General features: G+C 39.6%; 1 protein-coding gene across 1 annotated transcript in view; it reads left to right on the top strand.

Annotated features, from left to right (window-relative positions):
• The first annotated feature begins 4,834 nt into the window (after positions 1 to 4,834).
• PROS1 (protein S) overlaps positions 4,835 to 23,030 on the top strand; it is a 67,897-nt gene continuing 49,701 nt past the window's right edge. Inside the window, exon 1 of the mRNA XM_070455039.1 lies at positions 4,835 to 4,977. Coding sequence (XP_070311140.1) covers positions 4,902 to 4,977 — 76 coding nt within the window. The 5' untranslated portion in view covers positions 4,835 to 4,901. The remainder of the gene's footprint in view (positions 4,978 to 23,030) is intronic.

Here is a 23,030-nt window from a genome sequence, read left to right on the forward strand (position 1 = left end):
AAATAGTCTTGCTATCATCATTCTAATTAAGACTCTCGCTTCATTTTTCAGACACTGTTGAATTTGCATCCTAAATGTTACCTGGTTTATTTCTCTCCAGTTTTATTGAGATAAAATTAGCAAATATAATTATAATATATGTGATGTGTACAATCTGATGAGTTCATGTATGTATACATTGTGAAATGATTTCCACAATCAATTAATGAATTAACACATCCACAGCCTCACATTCCTTCTTTTTCTTTTTCTTTCTTCTTTCTTTTGGGGGAGGGGTGAGAGTTTGCTACTGTCTTAGCAAATTTCAAGTATACAACACAGTAAAATTAACTTTAGTCACCATGCTGTAAGTTAGATGCTCAAAACATAGTCATCCCATAAGTGAAAGTTTATACCTTTATCAGCCTCTCCTCGCTTCCCCACCTCTCAGCCCCTGAAACCTCCATTTTACTCCCTATTTCAATGAATTTAACATTTTAGAAATTGTACATGTAAGTGATTACATGCAGCATTTGTTTTTCTCTGTCTGGTTAATTTCACTTCACATAATACCCATGTATATATACATAGATAGATAGATTTGGGCATAAATGTTACCAGACTTATACTGTTAAATTGAATTTAGGTGAATATTTATCTACCAGTCACTGTTCTAGGCACTAGGGAAATAGTTGTGAACAAGACATTTAAAAATTCCTGCCCTTGTGGTTGTATTTTACATTCTAGTAGCTGTGGACTAAAGAAAATGCACAACATGAGAGCTGCAAGTTAGCTAGTTGGGGCCAAATAAGGACTACAGTTGGGGAGAGAACATGTCAAATAACGCTAATAAACTGTTCTAAAGAGGTAGCAGAAAGGTCAGTATTGTATGATTTTTGTCAAGGGGGGTATATGGAAGCAAGCACAAATTTTGGCAGAGGCTTACTGCTAGTGACACGGAGCATCTATCACTGTTAACAGTTTTAGTGGTTTTCTAGATATGAGAAGATGCAAGAATTTGGCATCATAAAATCTGAAAATATGTAACTTTCTGAAGGCCCATTCTGTCGATTTTTCCCAGGGTACAGAGTGCCTCATTCCTGATCTCCACCCTGAACTCTTTTCAGAGTGTGTTGAAGGTCAGCAGCTTCAGTGGCTAGTGACTTCATCTTTGTAGAGGCAGATGACCAGTACCAACTTTTAGTAGACGTGGTAGAGAGTAATGAGGATGCAAATAGACATAAGTGGGAAAATTTATTAGTAGTAGATTACATGGAGAAATGTAAAACTGGGTGAGGGAATGGGATTAGAACCAGGAAAAGGGATTAGTTTGCCAGTCAAATTTTGGATAAGATTTAATTATAAATTTAGAAGTGTACTGAAAACAAATTTTGACTCAGTGAAATTGACCAAATGCTAATCAATATCGAGCTAAAGGTGAAATCATCTTCACAGAGTGAATTCATGCAATAAATTAAAAACCTGAAAAATTTCTCCAAAGATGTATTATTAAATTTTAAAGCATTTCAGGGTATAATTTTTCAAAATTCAACATTACAGTGTAGGTGGGACACATAATTTTCCAGCATTGACAACCAATCCTAGGACTGTGATATACATTTGTGGTCTTAAAATGACTTAAAAGTTTCACATTTGGTTGAATTTTAAAGATCAAGACTTTTTTTAGGTCCCTTGCATTTCGCTAACATTGCTTTCTTTGTACTGTATATTTTTTATATATTTTTTTTAGATTCTTTTTTTTTCCATTTATTTTTATTAGTTGGAGGCGAATTACTTTACATCATTGCAGTGGTTTTTGTCATACATTGAAATGAATTAGCCATGGATTTACATGTATTCCCCATCCCGGTACCCCCCTCCCACCTCCCTCTCCACCCCATCCCTCTGGGTCTTCCCAGTGCACCAGGCCCGAGCACTTGTCTCATGCACCCAACCTGGGCTGGTGATCTGTTTCACCCTAGATAATATACATGTTTCGATGCTGTTCTCTTGAAACATCCCACCCTCGCCTTCTCCCAGAGTCCACAAGTCTGTTCTATACATCTGAGTCTCTTCTTCTGTTTTGCATATAGGGTTATCGTTATCATCTTTCTAAATTCCATATATATGTGTTAGTGTACTGTAATGGTCTTTATCTTTCTGGCTTACTTCGCTCTGTATAATGGGCTCCAGTTTCATCCATCTCATTAAAACTGATTCAAATGAATTCTTTTTAATGGCTGAGTAATATTCCATGGTGTATATGTACCACAGCTTCCTCATCCATTCGTCTGCTGATGGGCATCTAGGTTGCTTCCATGTCCTGGCTATTATAAACAGTGCTGCGATGAACATTGGGGTGCACGTGTCTCTTTCAGATCTGGTTTCCTCGGTGTGTATGCCCAGCAGTGGGATTGCTGGGTCATATGGTAGTTCTATTTCCAGCTTTTTAAGAAATCTCCACACTGTTTTCCATAGTGGCTGTACTAATTTGCATTCCCACCAACAGTGTAAGAGGGTTCCCTTTTCTCCACACCCTCTCCAGCATTTATTGCTTGTAGACTTTTGGATAGCAGCCATCCTGACTGGCGTATAATGGCACCTCATTATGGTTTTGATTTGCATTTCTCTGATAATGTGTGATGTTGAGCATCTTTTCATGTGTTTGTTAGCCATCTGTATGTCTTCCTTGGAGAAATGTCTGTTTAGTTCTTTGGCCCATTTTTTGATTGGGTTATTTATTTTTCTGGAGTTGAGCTAGAGGAGTTGCTTGTATATTTTTGAGATTAATCCTTTGTCTGTTGCTTCGTTTGCTATTATTTTCTCCCAATCTGAGGGCTGTCTTTTCACCTTGCTTATAGTTTCCTTTGTTGTGCAAAAGCTTTTAAGTTTCATTAGGTCCCATTTGTTTATTTTTGCTTTTATTTCTAAAATTCTGGGATGTGGGTCATAGAGGATCCTGCTGTGATTTATGTCGGAGAGTGTTTTGCCTATGTTCTCCTCTAGGAGTTTTATAGTTTCTGGTCTTACATTTAGATCTTTAATTCATTTTGAGTTTATTTTTGTGTATGGTGTTAGAAAGTGTTCTAGTTTCATTCTTTTACAGGTGGTTGACCAGTTTTCCCAGCACCACTTGTTAAAGAGGTTATCTTTTTTCCATTGTATATCCTTGCCTCCTTTGTCGAAGATAAGGTAACCATAGGTTCGTGGATTTATCTCTGGGCTTTCTATTCTGTTCCATTAATCTATATTTCTGTCTTTGTGCCAGTACCATACTGTCTTGATGACTGTGGATTTGTAGTGTAGTCTGAAGTCAGGCAGATTGATTCCTCCAGTTCCATTCTTGTATATTTTTTAATGTCTGTATGAGTGATGCTTTGTTATGAACGCTGTTGATTCATGATATTTGAAGTCTTCCCTTGTGAAATATTGATATCTCAAAGCCGATATTCTACTCTTAATTCTTCCTCAAGAATGAAGCAGTGCTGTGGCTTAAATGCATTGAAATATTCAATAATTAAATATAACACTTAAAGGTCATTTTATGTTCTGATTACTAGCACACCAAACAATTCTACAGAGATTAGACTTATATTTTTAATTAAATCACCTGGGTTTGGAATAAATCTGAATAGACTGACATAGTAGATTCAGACATAGCAAGAAGGAAGTTAAATTAAAAGAGGGAAGAATGTGGATATATTCAACAACTCCTTTGCACATTTTCAGAAATAGTGACCCATATAAACTTCCATCCAGCTGGATCACAGAACCACAGAAAGCTAGAGTTGGGAAACACCCTTGAGAGAGCATCAGCCTATTGACTGACACACACAGGAAATCAGTTGATATGTTCACTTGGCAGAAATACTGGAAGTGATACTTGGAAGTGTGCCCTAAGTAAGTGCTACTCTTTAACACACTAATTGCCTCACGTGTGTTCTCTCTCCAAATTCTTCCCTCAACACTGTAAACATTTACTATTATCTCCATTTTACAGATAATACAAGTAGTAAGCCGCAGAGCATGGCCATTCTCATCTAGGCGGTTCAGCTCCAAACGCAGTCTTAAACATTAACAACATGTTTCAAATGTGCGTGCCTAAACACAAAAAGCAGGTAATATGCAAAACCCCAAAATGAGCTATTTGAAGGTGATAGAATCCGATATATTATTCTCTTTTCTCCCCAGAACTTTTTAATTTTTTTGCTATACTTTCTTCACACTATAAATGCAAGAACAAAATTAAAACGTAGATGATCAAAACTATCACTTTAGCTTCCATTATCTCTGTTCTCTGTAGCCAACTTAGAGTTCTCATTCGCTTCCAGGTTTTGGTTAACATCTTCATCGCCAACATCAGATTTTTTTTTCCTTCTAAGCTTTAAGCCTGGATACCGTGATCTTTAAGAGTCGGACACGATTGAGCGACTGAACTGAACTGAACTGAACCCTGATGTCTGAGTCCTCAGTTTTCCGGGCCACTCAGCCTTCCACTCCGGCTAGCTGGAGGTGGTGGTGGTGGTGGAGATGGTCGTCTGAGACGCTTTTGCTTCCCCTTCTTGGCAAACTTCACATTCCGGAGACCGGAACGAAGCGCTGGCGTCCGGGAAGGGCCAGGAAGGATGTCTCGACAGTGTTTACCAGGCCTCCAGCTCTCTCCCTGAGCCCTGCCCCCAGCTCCGAAAAGAAAAGCTTCCAGGAACTGTCCCTGTTATCACTTCCCCGCCGGGCGGGGGGCTGGGAGCGGGCGGTCCCCTCCGCCCCCGGCTCCGCGGCTCCCCGGGCGCGCTGGCTCACCGGCGCCCCCGTGCCGCAGTGCTCAGCTCGCGGCGCCCGGGTCGTGTCTCCGCCGCGCGCCGGCGCAGGGGTCCCCGCAGCGCCGCGCCGCCGCTTCTGCCCGCGCCTCCGCCCGTTTCGCCATGAGGGTCCCGGGTGGGCGCACGGGGACGCTGCTGGCGTGCCTCGCCCTAGTGCTTCCCGTCTTGGAGGCGAACTGTGAGTAATCCATAGCGTCTTGTCTTCTTTCCTCAGCGGTGCCAACTGAACTACGAGCCCTGTTGGACGGGTTTTCTTTTCTGGGGCAGCAGCCTCCTAGAAAGTTTCCAGTAAATGCTTCCATCAGCAGTGTATCTAGCGGGCGTCGTAATGGTGGGGCAGGGTCAACTGGGAGTCGTGTTGCCTACGGGACAGATTCTAAAACAAGAGTGATATTAAACATCCATGAAGGAGTTAGAACACCTACCTACCAATTGCCCCTAACACTTGAAGTTCGCAGCTGATGACAAGGATGAGCAGTCTGCACTATAAAAGTAGGCAGGGAAGGCAACCCACCCTGTCTTCTGTTTGTACAAGCGCCTGACCCCAACCGGCACCCCCTGCTGCAGGCTACCTCCCTTCGGCAATTTCTGGACTTTGATCTTGCTTTGCTTATCTCAACATTGACAAACGAATTGTTAGGAGATGGCTGCGCGTTTGCATAGCAGATGTCATTTTTTAACCTTGAAGTCAAAAGGACTGTTAAGTTTTGTAGTTCTCAGGTTGTTTTTTACTGACAGTTTTTGGCACCGAGGGCCACTCTTCCAGATCATCGCAGGAATTCTTTTTAGTTTATCTTCGTGTATCTTGTTATTTATGTTTCCGTGCCTCGATTCAAGGCAGGATATTGAGTTTTCTCTAAAGGAATATAGTCGTATCAGGTATTTAGTACGTTTTAGTTGCACTTGGTTTGTTCTCTGAAGTTTAAGCACATTCACTGGTCAAAAATGCTTCTTGTGATATGTTTTATTCTCAGGAAATGGCATGGGAGAGATAAACTGAATTACACCATAAACGGTTAAAGCTCCATTGTAAGCTTCACAAAGATATAATTTCAGGAGAATTAAATAGGAATTTACTAACATTCCTGGGTGGTTCAGCGGTAAAGAATCTGCCTGCCAACGCAGGAAACATGGGTTCCATCTCTGGGTTGAGAAGATCCCTTGGAGGAGGGAAGGACAACCTACTCCGGTATTTTTTCTGGGAAAATCCCCTGGGGAGAGAAGCCTGGTGGACTACAGTTGCTAAGAGTCGAAGCTGGTTAGACAGGACTGAAGCGATTGAACGTAACACACACACAACATTCTACTGATTTTTATTAGTTGCAGATCAGCTTGAATGTGGTGTTTTAAAATTCTACTTTATTTTTTTTTAATTTTTTTTTTAATTCTACTTTACAGGCAAAAAGAACATTTGTTGATTTTATATTAAAGACCTGTTGCAGAACTTCGACATACAAACCTCTGTCATTAAGCCTATATGCGGACCACATACACTAACTCATTATCTATATAGCTCAGCAGGACAATCAAGTGTTTGTCTGATAACCAGTGTTTTGGAAAGGAGAAAAAGGCAAAAATGGCTTGCTACACTTACTGCTTGTCACCACAGAAATTTGCTAAACCATTTGTTTTTGTAGAAATTGTTACATTTTTGTTAAATCTTTTGTTGTTGTGTAGCTGCTAAGTTGGTTTTACAACCCCATTGTAGCTGAGTTAAAAATGATGTGTGTGTGTTTGTGATTATACCCATGTAATCATGCCATCCATAGGGAGAAATGCACTTGTATATACACACTGATAGAATAGACAAATTAATTCTATAAAGAATTAATTTGCAGAATTAATTCTTCATATATCCATAAAGAATAGTTGGCCCTATAGCACCTTTGTTTTAAAAAGTATGGTAGTTTAATGGGATTAAAAATCATTGCTGGCTTACTGATAAGGAAACTGAGATACAGATGGAATGTGTTTACTCCCTAAGATTTTAAATTTGAGATAGAACTAAAGTTCTAAATATTTGTTATATGATTCATTGTTTAGTCCATAGAAATAGTCACTAAAGGAAAAAGTTTATAAACTTTTTTGAAATTGTTCAGAGATGTGAACTGACTTTTCAGACATGCATATATCTAGATTTGGATCTATATGTATATCTATTGATTGAAAGTTTATTCTTTTATATATTGTTTGCCACACTAAAGGCTGTGTGAAGAAAAATAGAGGAAAGAGGATGTCCCCTTTGGCTGTACTAATTTGGTCCTTTCCAGACATCCACTTCTGCTTAGGTGTCTACCCTTGACATTAATGACTCATGTTTTCCTTCTCTTTTCTACTTTTTTCTTTCCTTTTCTGAATTTTTTTTTTTTTTTTTTACCATTTATCTAGCTTTGTCTTTTCTTAAATTCCGTTTATTTCAGAGTTCAAAATGTGTTGCCCTGATGGAGAGATTTTTATCAGGTTTAGGTTAGAGTTGGGTTTGGTGCTGGAAGAGTTAGAGACAATGTCTCATATACAGCAGCATCATCTAACAACACCCTGTGACATATTCTGCTGCTGTTAATCACATCTAGGATGTCGAGTCTTGCTTTTCATAATCAACCTTTTCTGTCCACCAAGTTCAGTAAACTCTTTAATACCTAAGTGATATCTATTCATATTTAAACTTTTAAAATACTGTGAGAAAAATATGAGAAGCCTGATAATACCTACATTAATTAATATTCTTTAGCTATAAGCAATAGCAATGGCTCTTGATAACTAGGGAAAGAAGTAAAGAAGGAAGGGGAAGAGAGAAAAAGAAAGGAAAGAAGAAATGAAGAAAAAAAGAGGGGAAAAAAAAGCTGAGTGAATTTATTGGAAGACTGTGTAATGGTATGTTGAATTACCAGGCCTAGGGAAGCCAGGGACTTGGGCTAAAGAATATTATTTAATATAGGTATTATCAAGCTTCTCATATTTTTCTCACAGTATTTTCAAAGTTTAAATATGAATAGATACCACTTAGGTATTAAAGAGTTTACTGAACTTGGTGGACAGAAAAGGTTGATTATGAAAAGCAAGACTCTACATCATGAGAAATGCTGGGCTGGAAGAAGCACAAGCTGGAATCAAGATTGCTGGGAGAAATATCAATAACCTCAGAGATGCAGATGACACCACCCTTATGGCAGAAAGTGAAGAGAAACTAAAAAGCCTCTTGATGAAAGTGAAAGAGGAGAGTGAAAAGTTGGTTTAAAGCTCAACATTCAGAAAACTAAGATCATGGCATCTGGTCCCATCAGTTCATGGCAAATAGATGGGGAAACAGTGGAAACAGCGTCAGATTTTACTTTGGGGGGCTCCAAAATCACTGCAGATGGTGACTGCAGCCATGAAATTAAAAGATGCTTACTCCTTGGAAGGAAAGTTATGACCAATCTAGCTAGCATATTAAAAAGCAGGGACATTACTTTGCCAACAAAGGTCCGTCTAGTCAAGGCTATGGTTTTTCCAGTGGTCATGTATGGATGTGAGAGTCAGACTGTGAAGAAAGCTGAGCACTGAAAACTTGATGCTTTTGAACTGTGGTGCTGGAGAAGACTGTTGAGAGTCCCTTGGACTGCAAGGAGATCCAGCCAGTCCATCCTAAAGGAGATCAGTCCTGGGTGTTCATTGGAAGGACTGATGCTGAAGTTTGAAGCTTCAATACTTTGGCCACCTCATGCGAAGAGCTGACTCACTGGAAAAGACCCTGATTCTGGGAAGATTGAGGGCAGGAGGAGAAGGGGACGACAGAGGGTGAGATGGCTGGATGGCATCACCGACTCAATGGGCATGGGTTTGAGTAAACTCCGGAAGTTGGTGGTGGATAGGGAAGCCTGGCATGCTGCGATTCGTGGGGTCACAGAGTCGGACATGACTGAGCGACTGAACTGACTGAACTGATATAGTGGAAACGCATATGCTCACTATGTTAGGAGCTGCCATCAGATAACCCAGTTCTAACTACTTTCTAGTTCTAACTACTTTCTAGTTCTGTGTATACTTGTTCATGATTGAATTTCTTAGAAAAGAGCCTGACTATTTTGGCTTAGCTTATTTCTGGAGTCCTGAGATTGACAGCTCACTAGAATAGAATCAGAAGGACCACTCTCACAAAGGAATGGATGCTGGGAAGGAAGCAGAAACAACAGAAGTCTACACGTTCCAACTGGCTGTACAGCATACATACATACCCTTCGTTCCATGAACACTTTTTGAAAAATAACATTTCTAATGCAATGCAGATATTCTGATATAATGCAAATAACTAATGTACAGCAGAAAGGACCTCTCTTTAACAGATGCCAGTCACCACACTCAGAAGAAGGCTCAAGGCTCATTTCCTAGCTTAGTATCATCAGATGAAGTCCATGTCTCCTCTAGTTCTGTCACAGTTCTGTGTCCATGTGGTGTGCTTTATGGAGTGGAATGATACATTAGAATACAAACACATCCTATATAACAAAAAATACTTTTACAACAAACAAGCAAGAGAATATGGGTACTGGCTTTAGGGGTTGCCTGTGTCTCTTGATTTTAAGCTAGGACTGGTATTCATGACTTCCTACTTCGCTACCCAATTCATATGTCTCTTGCTTTAGGCAGTTCTTCATGTTTGATTTTGGTTTTTTTTTTTTTGGTCCACTTAGTGAGATAAACCACACACTTATTGAGGAAGAATCTGAGCCGTGTTGTTCCTACCTCTGGATGATTTTTCCATCTCTTCCCTTAAAATTGCTGCTGTGTATAGTAGCTATACTGCAGAAGCACTCTTTTTGTCTCAAAGGGCACTAACTGAGCTCTTAATAATTGATCAGTGCATAATTCCATAAGACATAATGGACCAATGAAAGCCAAAATAATCATCCCATTGACTTATTTCTTTTGTGGAATTAATTCCTTAGAGGTGAAGTTGGGTAGCTTAGCATAAAGCATTGAACAAGTCTACCAGTATTTGTGCTGATAGAAAAATTAAGTCTAAATGAAGAATAAATCTCTCTTTGAGTATGAGTTGCTGCTTCTTCATTTAAAAAGTGCCCTAACTAATCAGCCAGTCACCAGGTAACTAGTTTGATTTTGTAATCTACCCAATTTCCAACAGCTGAATGAATAGCAATTCTGCTAACAGATTTGGTGGATCTTTTTTAGGAGCAAGAGTCTTGTCTGGTGGCCCTCTGTGAAGGAAAATCTATGTAATTGAGTCTATATGTCATCTCTGCCCTTGCCACCGTGAATGCTTTTTTTATGAGCATTGAACAGACACTAACCTGAGAGAACAAAGCAACAGCCGGAAGGCCATATGTACCCACAGACTGCTGTGTTACTCCTCATAGCAGTTTAAAAATCATAAAATTTCATCCAAAAATTTGTTTTTATGGCTTCTTTGGAAAACAAAGATCTGGCAATACTGGGCCCACATTCTAACATAGCAAGATTCAGCTAGAGCTGATTCAGAGCTACCTTTTTTTCGATGAAGTTTGAAAAAATTATAGAATTATTTCTTATTGTGAAATCACAGTGGTTGTTACATTTTAAGTAGAGTGGAAAGCAATTATAGAAAGACTTAAAATTCTTTGTCAGTCTTCTCAAATCTCCTTGATCTTAGGCCAGAATTGTTTCAACACATGTTTTGTAAAAACTCAAATGTTTGCAACTTTTAATGGCATCCTAGTGAACAATTAGAACTTTTATTCATTGGAAAAGTCTATTAATTTGGTTTTGAGGGATAACCATTTGTTTACTTGAGTCATTGTGTCTTGGTAGTGAATGAATGATTGGAGAAGGAAATGGCAACAGACCCCAGTGATCTTGCCTGGAGAATCCCAGGGACGGGGGAGCCTGGTGGGCTGCCGTCTGTGGGGTCGCACAGAGTCAGACACGACTGAAGCAAGTTAGCAGCAGCAGCAGCAGTGAATGAAGGCAGTTGAGTAAAACTAGGTCCTTGCTGTGAAATCAGAACTTGTGAAAAATCAAATACAGTCCTAATCAATGACCAATCCTAATGATTCTAAGGAATGTAGGACCTATTATTTCAGGAAAATGATTTAAATTGGTAAATGTAACCCAGGATAAGCAGTATGTAAGGAATGTTCCCTGTGCTAACATTAAACTGGATGGGAAATACCTTAACATTACTTTTCTTTTTAATTATCCAATTTATTGGTTAAACTTCTACTTATGGCATAGTTAAGAATTTCCATATGCTTGTCACTACCTCCCAGCATTTAGCATTTTTAAAATATTGAGAAAATTCTTTCTAGTCCTCAACTATTAAAAAACTATACAAAGGTGAAGAAAGTAACTTTTGAAACATAGCAAAAACTTAAGTGCTGAATATTCAGTTATACAAGCAAATAGTACATAGAAAGTCACTGGGGAATTCCCTGGAGGTCCAGTACTTAGGACTCAGCACTACACTGCCCTGGGCCTGGGTTCTATCCTGGTCAAGGACCCAAGATCCCGCAAGCTGTGTGGTACAGCTAAAGGAAAAAAGAAAGTCAGCAAACTTCCATGTCTTTTCCACTAATGATCTAAGTTTTCTTTATCCATTTGATTGTATCTGATTCTATAACCTCGGATAACCACAGCTTCATTAACGAACCCAAAACAAACAATATTGTCAAAGTTTTTATCATGATACATTTACCACTCCTTACCAAACATTTATTTCCATTTAAATTTATTCTCAGTGATTTGGAAGGCTTCCCTAGTGACTCAGATGGTAATGAATCTGCCTATAATCCAGGAGACCCTAGTTTGATCCCTGGGTGGGGAAGATCCCCTGGAGAAGGAAATGGGAACCAACTCCAGTATTCATGCCTGGAGAATCCCATGGACGGAGGAGCCTGGTGGGCTACAGTCCATGGGGTCACAAAGAGTCGGACACGACTGAGTGACTAACACACATTTTCGATGAAATAAACCATCGCAGTAAATTCCCTGCTGGCTCAGACGGTAAAGAGTCTGCCTGCATTGTGGCAGACGGGTTCAATCCCTGGGTTGGAAAGATCCCCTGGAGAAGGAAATGGCAACCCACTCCAGTATTCAGCAGAAAATTCTGTGGCCAGAGGAGCCTGGAGGGCTACAGTCCACGGGGTTGCAAAGAGTCGGACCTTCTCAAGATTGCCGTAATTCCAAGTATTCCTCATTGCTTGTCACCAAATTCTTTTCCCTTATTTATGGAACCTAGCTGACACTTGTTGATTTTTGAGTTTATGAGCCTTGCACCAGATTACCTTGAGAAGAAACACAACTGACAATCATTAAGTGGGCCATTGTATCCCCTTTTATAATTTAGAATCTCTGGCAAGGGGCTGTCTTGTGAACACTGACTTGGAACACAAATATTCTCAGCTCTGGGGCAATTCTTGCCCCAACTTCTTTGTTTCTAGGCCTAAGGTCTAACTCTTAGCAGGTCTCCTGAACAACTGGACAGACCATTTGTAACCAGTGATAAAGTAGCATAGATCCTTATCTCAGATAATTTCTTATTCTAAGCAAAGTGAACAATGAGAAAAACTGCTTATCTGTCTGCCTGTTGTGAGGGTTGTGTTTCTCCTGTGCCCTTTAAGATCACCCTTGAGAGAGTTCATTTATGGCTGGAGCTTTGTAGCAGGTCTAACTCTGGCTCATGTTGGTACATCTTTTCATGTTTGTTCTTGGTCATAGGCCTTTCCTCTTGAGTCTATGAAGGGACCAAAGGGACGGAAAGAAGTCAAGAGAGTGAGCAATCAGCCCAGGCCACTTAGCATTCCTTTGGGCTCATCCCATTCATACCATTTGAAAACTGAACTGCTGCCATAACTAAATTTATAGCTGGATGGAAAACATAGCATCTAGTTCGTGATGAGCTGTTCAAATCACAAAGCCATCCTGTGTTCAGGTCTTCATGTAAATCCAGAAGGACACCAGGAACAGTTTCTCAAAGGGAAAATAGTTTCTGAAAGAAATGTGACTTGCTCCCAACTCAAAGGGAACGCTACTGAAATTCTTCTGGGACTTGCTACAGTCTCTCAAGCATACCCTGCCCTCCGGTGGACCATTGACTCCAGTTGGATCTGATGAGTCATTGGCCAGGCTACAAGACAGACTGCTTGATGTGAACTTTGGACTAGCTGGAGAGCATTCTCTTGTTTTGGTTCCCACCTCCATTTGGCAGCTTTTAGACTCATGGTTAAAAGCTCAGAGTAGAACATCTAAAATTGGAATGAATATGCCTTAAATATAAGAGGTCCATCAAAATCTATTCTGCCATCTTAGTGATAGACACCCAGGTATATAACAACTTGTTTCTCACTTGAGCAGGAATATTCCAATGTGACCAGACTGCTGCTGAAAACAGTTTCGTGTTCTCTAGATCTGGGGAAGGAATTGCGTTTGAAGATTGAGTCTTATTGGACCTATAGTTTCAGGAAAGAATTCCCTTTATCAGCTGAGGCTTATAAACCTCAGTTCTAAACAGATACTTTATACCTTAGGTGTTTTGATCTTAGATCTTAGGTATCTAATAATGACTAAAGTTTTAGGAGTCTCTTTCCTTAGTGCAGTTACCCAGTGCATTTAGTTTGCTTTGGAGAAAATTAGGAAAAAAGTTTACAGATGCTTCCTCAAAGGCATCTCTCTTCTCCTTCATTCAAGAGGTTCTGGATCTATCCAGATTCAACATTACTAGTTAAGATGAGGTGGTGACTTCATTGTGTTATTTGCTAACCCAGAGAATTTTGGGGTGAAAACCTCAATGAATAGTTTTGTGGGTTGTCTTTCCATTTTGATCTTGGGAGATCCTTGCCTGTTAATCCTTTCTCTAAGATTTGACCACTGACTGATTCAGGTCAGTATAGGCTGATGCCTGAGCTCAACCACCCAGCTTCCTCCCATGGCCCTTGAAATCTGGGAGCCCAGTTTTTGTTGCAGTCCCTCCCAGCAGGATTTCCAGTCTAGGGAGAACAGCCAATACAGCTTTTTAAAAATTCTAATGATTTCCTCAATAATCTATGATAATCATGAAAATATCTTCTTTTTTTTTTTTTTCTATATTAGGAAGTGGGGAGGATAAGTAAGGCGGTGAATAGGTAAGATTCACATGAACAGTTCAGGCAGAACATCAATCTCCTATCCTTTGTATATTCTTTTCTATTATGTCAGGGAACATCTGACTTTTCAGTGTTGTTCAGTGTGTGCCAAGGTTTTGTCTGGGATGGCATTAGCCAGCCTAGCCAGCTGTTAAAACTGAAGCTGGTGGCTCTAGCTCGCACATGGGACAAAATTAGCAATCCAACCAGACAGCATATTAAAAATCAGAGACATTACTTTACCAGCAAAGGTCCATCTTTTCAAAGCTATGGTTTTTCCATTAGTCACATACGGATGTGAGAGTTGGACTATAAAGAAAGCTGAGAACCAAAGAATTGATGCCTTTGAACTGTGGTGTTAGAGAAGACACTCTTGAGTTCCTTGGGCTGCAAGGAGATCTAACCAGTCCATCCTAAAGGAAATCAACCCTGAATATTCACTGGAAGGACTGATGCTGAAGTTGAAACACCAATACTTTGGCTCCCTGATGCAAAGAACTGACTCATTGGAAAAGACCCTGATGCTGGGAGAGATTGAAGGCAGGAGGAGAAGGGGATGACAGACGATGAGATGATTGGATGGCATCACCAACTCGATGGACATGAGGTAGAGCAAGCTCCGGGAGCTGGTGGTGGACAAGGAAGCCTGGCATGCTGCAGTCCATGGGGTCGCAAAGAGTTGGACACGACTGAGTGACTGAACTGAACTGAGTACATTCAGCCTGATTCAGAATCATATACACCGTTTTGTATTAGCTTTCTATTGTTGTGTAACAAATACCTGTAAACTTAGCATCTTAAAGCAATACAATGTATTATCTCATAGGTTCATAGGACAGAAGTCCAGGCACGAGTTCAGGGAGCTGAACCTGAACTCCATGATAACTCCATGAGAGCACCAAATAAAAGATATGCTATGGAGTGATAACACTTTAATCCACAAATCTTCAAATTAATACTCAAATCACCAAATCTCAGTAACTTAGCAAAATAAGAGTTAATTTTTCAGTCATGTGAAGTCCAGTGTGGTTTGTATTCATCTGGAACACATGGCTCCCAGTGTCCCTGAAAGAAAAGAGAGCAATGGAAGAGGTCTGCTTGTTCTTGACTGCAAGCATGGAAGTGACAAAACTCACATCTGCTTATAGTGTAAGTAGCACCCAACCCGAGAAAGCACATGGAATGTTTGGTCGGCATTTTCCCTGTTACCAACATTTTTCCTCCAAGATTAAGATTCATGTTTCTTCCTCTAAGAAAACGCCAAATACTTAGTTCCCATTTAAACCTTTGGTAATGTATATCACACAGTGTGAAGTTGTTTTAACTATCTGAGTAGAATTTGTCATAGAGAGAGAGCATAATTAACTATTCCTACTAACAAACTACCTGGGAACTTAGTATAATGATGTTAAGTTGGCTGTTAAATTGGCAGCCTGAAAAAAATATTGTAACAGTTAGTATTAAAATTGTTCCTATGGTGAGAGTTTATTATTTTAGAAATTGCCTTGAAAATGGCTTTAGACTTAGACTGTGAAGTCCCCAAAACATGGTCTATAGCTTTACTATTCAAGTGTCGTCCAGTGACCAGAAGCAGCATTGAAAAGTGAAGTCGCTCAGTCGTGTCCTACTCTTTGCTACCCCCATGAACTGTAGCCTACCAGGCTCCTCAGTCCATGAAATTTTCCAGGCAAGAGTACTGGAGTGGGTTGCCATTTCCTGCTCCAGGGGATCTTCCCGACCTAGGGATCGAACCCAGGTCTCCCGCGTTGCAGGCAGACGCTTTACCATCTAAGCCACCAGGAAGGCCCAATTACTGGGGAGCTTATTAGAAATGAAGGAACTTACCTGGCAGTCTAGTGGTTAAGACTTCACCTTCCAATGCAGGGGGTGCTGGTTCAGTCCCTGGTTGGGCAGCTAAGGACCCACACACCTCGTTGCCAAAAGCAAAACATAGAACAGAAGCCATATTTTACCAAATTGAATGAAGACGTTAAGATAGCTCATATTAAAAAAAATTTTTTTAAGAAAAAAAAAAAAGGAATGAAGTATCTCTAGCACCACTTTAGACCTGTTGACTCAGAATACACATTTTAACAAGACCCTCAGGTAAATTCCTCACTTAGAGTTTGAATCATTCCAGTCTGTAAGGCCATAGCAGAGAATACAGATAAATGATTCTGTATAAGAAGTGAACAGAAATTTGCCAGGGTGACAGTAGACAGTGGCCAGGGAACGAGAAGGGGAGAAGATGTCAGAGAAGGGAAAGAAGCTGAGCCCCACGGAGGGAGAACTCCAGTGTAAGGAAAATCTCCAGTAAAAAATAACTAGATGTGCAGTAACAGAACCTTTAGGAGCTAGGGTTTCAAAGGTTCAAGTTAAAACTACAAAAGTTGCTTTAATGTTTTAAAGTTGCAGTTTTGGTTTTATAAATGTGACGAATAGAGTATTATCAAGTCTAGTATAGGCAATAACTTCTTCCTTTAAGAGGTTTATTTATACTGCATTGTCCAGGCACTGGCGACCCACTCCAGCACTCTTGCCTGGAAAATCCCATGGATGGAGGAGCCTGGTAGGCTGCATTCCATGGGGTCGCTAAGAGTCGGACAGGACTGAGCGACTTCATTTTCACTTTTCACTTTCATGCATTGGAGAAGGAAATGGCAACCCACTCCAGTGTTCTTGCCTGGAGAATCCCAGGGACGGGGGAGCCTGGTGGGCTGCCGTCTATGGGGTCGCAGAGAGTCGGACACGACTGAAGTGACTTAGCAGCAGCAGCAGTCCAGATACAGAAATTGGATTCTCCAGGCTGGAGGGACAAGTGGAATAAGGGTGATTTACCCACATAGGTTCTGAACCTTTCTACAGTGGAGTGAAGCAATAGGGACTTACTGGTTCTAGTCTGTTAGCATAATTCTTGTTAGTCCTCTGGTCCATTTTTTGGAATGGACTTTAAAAGGACACATTCAAGAACATTGGCTTTTAAGTCTCCATAGAAGTGGTAAAACTGTAACTTCCTGCAATTATATGATATTTTCCATCTTTCAAAATAGCCTACTTGGCATTTTCTCGTGAGTTTCACAGCTATTCCGTGATGCACTTTCCCAATTTGAGGAAAACATTATGTTTCCTCTCCGCCTCTATTAAAGTTATTAGCCACTCTTTCACTTCCTATTCTCCCTTGATCTTCTTGAAGAAACAGTTTGTTCTGGAGGTGTCCTCTCTTCTCACCATCCCATGGGTATTGGGGGCAGAGAATGTTAATGGTGATCCTATTGTTAAGCCAACTGTATACATTTTGACTCTGTTGAAACTTATTCTTTTGAAATTGACCTCCTTTTATGTCTAGAAGCATTATCTTCAAATTTTCTTTCTCCCTCTGCATACATGTTACTAGTTGTTTTGATGTTACTAGTTGTTTCTGTTGTTTTGATGATTTCTGCTTTTCTTTAAATGTTAGAGATTCCTGGGATTCCATTTTGACTTTCTGTCCCTATTGGACATCTTTCCCCAATGTAAACTACTAGCTATATCCTACTATCTCTTTACATTTTTAAACCATGCTTAATATAATGTGCTTTAAAAATACATCTATAGATTCACTAGCAAGAGGCCAAAGTAACATTTTGCTTTATATTTTTCTAATCCCTTTAAGAATGTATATGTACATTCTTAGAAATTAAAATATGTAAGTGAAAGAATGGAATTTTGCCCTTAGTAGTATTTGTAACATGTTATTTCATCCAAGAATGATGATTGTTTTTATATCAATAAATTAAAATCTATGTCACACTTTAAAACAGATTTATAATTTTCCTTTATAAATGTTCATCATAATATATGTAAACAAAATCATATTTTTGGACATTTATATTATTTCCAGTGTTTTGCTTATATCAACAGTATTGTGATGAACATATTCATATATATTTCTTTACATATGTCCATGTTCATTTCCTCAGTTTAATGTCCTAGAAATGAAATTATTAGCTGAATATCTAGAGTGCACCTTCTTTTTTTTTTTTTACTGGTGGAAAATCTTACTCTCTAATGTAATGAAAACTTCTACAAATATCTACCCAGGGGAAAAACAGAATCATGATAACAAAGTACAGAAAACACCCAAAGGGAAAAGTCAGTTTGGCCTGTGGTAGACAGTCTCCAAGGTGGCCCCCAATTACCCTTTTTTTTTTTAAATTGTATTGGAGTATAGTTGATTTACAGTGGTGTGTTGGGTTTCTGGTATACAGCAAAGTGATTGGGCTATATATAAATTTACAATATTCTTTTTCATTTTGGTTTATTATAGGATACTGAATATAGTTCCCTGTGCTGTATAGTAGGACCTTGTTGTTTATCCATCCTATATTTATTAGTTTAAGAGTGTGTCTATTAAATGGTTTTAGACACATATTGTTATTATTTAGGTTGGTGCAAAAGTAATTGCATTTCAAGACCCTGAATTTTAAATCATTGTAACTAGGCTCAAGCACATCTTTATTAATCAAAATAGGAACAATTACAATCACATTTTTGCCAATGAAAAAAAAGTTTGTTTATTCCTGTAGCATAAAAATCCGTGCTTCGGGATTCGGCGAACTCTTGGAAAGCAATTTCTGTGTCCTTCTGGTTGTGGAAGCATTTTTCCTATAAAACATTGTTGAGATGCTCAAAGAAGTGGTAGTTGGTTGTGAGAGGTCAGGTGAATATGGCAGATGAGGTAAAGCCTCGTAGCCCAATTCGTTCAACTTCTGAAGCATTGGTTGTGAGATGTGTGGTGGGTGTCGTCACTGAGAAGAATTGGCACTTTCTGTTGACCTGTGCTGGCTTCAGGCATTTCAGTTTTCGGTGCATCTCATCAATTTGCTGAGCATACTTCTCTGATGTAATGGTTTCACAGGGATTCAGAAAACTGTAGTGGATCGGACCGGCAGCAGACCACCAAAGAGTGATCGTGACCTTTGTCGGGGGTGCAGGTTTGGCTTTGGAAAGTGTTTTGGCGTGTTTTTTTGGTCCAGCCACTGAGCTGGTCATCCTTGGTTGTTGTATAAAATCCACTTTACATCACAGGTCACAGTCTGATTGAGAAATGGTTTGTTGTTGTTGGGTAGTATAAGACACTTCAAAATGATTATTTTTTTTATTTGATTTCAGCTCATGAGGCAGCCACTTACCGAGTTTTTTCACCTTTCCAGTTTGCTTCAAATGCCAAATGACCGTAGAATGGTTGACATTGAGTTCTGGTGCAACTTCTCATTTAGTTGTAAGAGGAACAGCTTCAGTGATGGCTTTCAACTGGTTATTGTCAACATCCAATGGCCATCCATTGTGCTCCTCATCTTCAAGGCTCTGGTCTCCTTTGCAAAACTTCACTGCACTGTATGTTCATTAGCAGTTCCTGGGCCAGTTGCATTGTGATGTTGTGAATGACACTGCTGCTTTATGGCCCATTTTGAACTCGAATAAGAAAATGGCACAATTTTGCTTTTTGTCTAACATTTCCATAATCTAAAATACATATAAAATAAACAACAAGCAATAATTCATTAGCAAAAAGTATAAAGCAAGAAATGCACATTAAAATTATGTATAACATAACCACATTGATTTGAGAATTTATTCCAATATCAAATGGCAAAGTTCAATAATGCAAGACTGCAATTACTTAATAATAGATATCCTTTGGAAATCTGATTTAAAAAGTAGATTTTAAGAGTACCTAATTCCTTTCATCTTTGCCAACACTGGATTTTAACTTCTTTTAAAATCTTTGTCAAAGCAATAGGTATAAAAAAGGGCTGACTTTTTGAGGTATGAGTAGTCCATACTATTTTTTAGTTCATCCTTTAGCTTTTTTATTTCTATATCCTATTTTAGTTCTGCACTTCTTTATCATGACATACTTTCATTTTATGGATGCCAGATTTTCTCAATTTATTTAGGATATTATTTATAGATTTTTGGAAATTATCTACTATGTCTTCAGTTACCTCTATTTTCTTTGGGGTTTTTATGTTCCTCTAGCTCTTCTCTTTCATGCTACTAATTTTATGCAATTATCTAGTGATTTTTTTAGTTGTTATTTCATAATGTCTTCCAAATTTTTGAAGACAGTCCTAAGTTGATTACATTGACTAGGTAGCTGGTTTAGAGTCCTTCTGTGGTTGTTCAGTTCAATTCAGTTCAGTCTCTCAGTCATGTCCGACTCTGTGACCCCATGGACTGTAGCGTGCCAGGCTTCCCTGTCCATCGCCAACTCCGAAAGCTTGCTTAAATTCATGTCCATTGAGTCGGTGATGCCATCCAACCATCTCATCCTCTGTCGTCCCCTTTTTCTCCAGCTGTCAATCTTTCCCATCATCAGGGTCTTTTCCAATGAATCAGTTCTTCACATCAGGTGGCCAAACTATTGGAGTCTCAGCTTGATCATCAGTCCTTCCAATGAATATTCAGGACTGTTTTCCTTTAGGATGGACTGGTTGGATCCCCTTGCAGTCCAAGGGACTGTCAAGAATCTTCTCCAACACCATAGTTCAAAAGCATCAATTCTTCGGTGCTCAGCTTTCTCTCACATCCAAACGTGCCTACTGGAAAAACCATAGCTTTGACTAGACAGACCTTTGTTGGCAAAGTAAGGTCTCTGCTTTTTAATATGCTGTCTAGGTTGGTCATAACTTTCCTTCCAAGGAGCAAGCGTCTTTTAACTTCATGGCTGCAGTCGCCATCTGCAGTGATTTTGGAGCCCCCCAAAATAAAGTCCGTCACTGTTTCCATTGTTTCCCCATCTTTTTGCCATGAAGTGGTAGAACCGGATGCCATGATCTTAGCTTTCTGAATGTTGAGTATTAAGCCAACTTTTTCACTCTCTTCTTTCACTTTCATCAAGAGGCTCTTTAGTTCTTCACTTTCTGCCACAAGGGTGGTGTCATCTGCATATCTGAGGTTATTGATATTTCTCCCAGCAATCTTGATTCCAGCTTGTGCTTCATCCAGACTAGTAGCATTTCTCATGATGTACTCTGCATATAAGTTAAATAAGCAGGGTGACAATATACAGCCTCTGTGGTTGTTAAAGTCTATTTTTCTAAAGGGACATTGCTTTTGGGAAACTTATGAGTCCTAGGTAACTGGACAGACTTCTATTTAAGCCTTTGTGGGAATTGGTCGAGGGTAATTGTCAAGGTAAAGAGCATATTACTCTTTGAAATAACTCTTTCTAGTTGCACTACTTGATCCTACACAGTATACGTTAAATATATCTTTCCTTATTACTGGTTTTATTTGCCTTCTTTTCCTCGACTTCTTATCCCAATCACTTTTTCTCCTTTCCTAAGTTATCATTTTACTCCATTGTAATTTAGACTGTGTCTTACAGCCTTTTATAAAGTCCGCAGGGAGTTCTGAAAGGTTGGCAGAAATTATATTGAATTATAAATATCTAGTCGATGCTTTACCAACATTCCAAATAATCTTATTTCTACATCAGCACTTAAAAAATAGTAATATCCTAAGAGTCTCTCTGGTGGGACTCCTGGTGGCTCAGAGGGTAAAGAATTTGCCTGCAATGTGGGAGACCTGGGTTCGATCCCTGAGTTGGGTAGACCCCTGGAGGAGGGCATGGCAACCCACTCCAGTATTCTTGCCTGGAGAATCCCTTGGAGAGAGGAGCCTGGTGGACTACAGTCCACGGGGTTGCAAAATGTCGACACGACTGAGCGACTACACACAGCACAGGAGTCAAAATGGAAGCCTTTGAGATCCAGAGTCTTCCTAAGCCTCTAAGCATGCTTCATACTTATTGCTTACTGGGGAGATAGGGGAGATGGTGCAGGAAGAGGGGTATTGCAGAATGAGGCCAGCTGTCTTATTGTTGCCTTTTGCTTTTCCAAACATAAATACAGACACAGGCCACTGAACTAATAATATTAATTGACACCACCGTCACAAAATAGGTCAAATAGAACAAAAACAAAACATTTACTGGACTGTAACCTCTTGTTAAATGACATCAAATCAGATGGTGTTTTGGTGCCCTAATGTGTAGGAGGTAAAAAAAAGACAAAGCAAGCTGACTATATGAATATCTTGCTGCATATCCTAAAAAGAGACCTCTTGTTTGTAGCCTCAGAAAGTATAGCCAATTTACAGTATAGTTGTTTAGAGAAGAAAAGAGAGGGCTATGGAAATTTCCTCTTTAGACCTTGCCAAACTCTGAATTCTGAGTTCCTTCAAAAATACCTTAATTTATCACTTACTCAGAGCAAACACATGAAATACCTGAAATGGACAATATGGTTCTGTCTTTTGGGTAGAAGTATTTGTAGTTTTGGCAGGAGTAACTAAAATGTACCCCTGTCTTTGTCTAGGGCTAAAGCAAAGGTTTAATCTTGGGGATAATTGGCAGAGTATTCGATTTACTCTTTTTTCCTAGACTAGGGGCTGTAAATTAGTTACAATTAAATCTTCAAGTAAGGAGAAGTTCATTTCACTTCCATTGTGACTAAACAGTTCAAGCATTGTTTCCCTGCTCATTTGATCTGCTCTAGAAGAGGGGTCAATGATCACATTTTTTAAAATGCCACTGCTTTCCTACTTCTGAATAAATGCCAACCCTTATTTCTCCTAACCCAAATGTTATAAAACTCACCTTTATATGCATACTATATAATTCACAGGTTTTCTCCTCTTCTTCTTTCCCAGATTTAAACCTTATCCAGACCTATCTCTTAGGGTTTCCCATATAGCTCGGTTGATAAAGAATCCACCTGCAATGCAGGAGACCCCGGTTTGATTCCCGGTCGGGAAGATCCGCTGGAGAAGGGATAGGCTACCCTCTCCAGTCATTCTTGGGTTTCCCTTGTGGCTCGGCTGTTAAAGAATCCGCCTGCAATGTGAGAGACCTGGGTTCGATCCCTGGGTTGGGAATATCCCTTGGAGATGGGAAAAGCTACCCACTCCAGTATTCTGGCCTGGAGAATCCATGGACTGTATAGTCCATGAGGTCACAAAGAGTTGGACATGACTGAGTGACTTTCATTTACTTACAGACCTACCTCTTACAGTATTTGATTCTCTTAAATTGTTTCTTGTCAGCCTTTTCATTGATTAGTCCTCTTGAAAGACAGAGCATGGTTCACCT

The sequence above is a fragment of the Odocoileus virginianus genome, chromosome 25 (assembly GCF_023699985.2).
Source record: "Odocoileus virginianus isolate 20LAN1187 ecotype Illinois chromosome 25, Ovbor_1.2, whole genome shotgun sequence".
In the NCBI taxonomy this organism is placed as follows: Eukaryota; Metazoa; Chordata; class Mammalia; order Artiodactyla; family Cervidae; genus Odocoileus; species Odocoileus virginianus.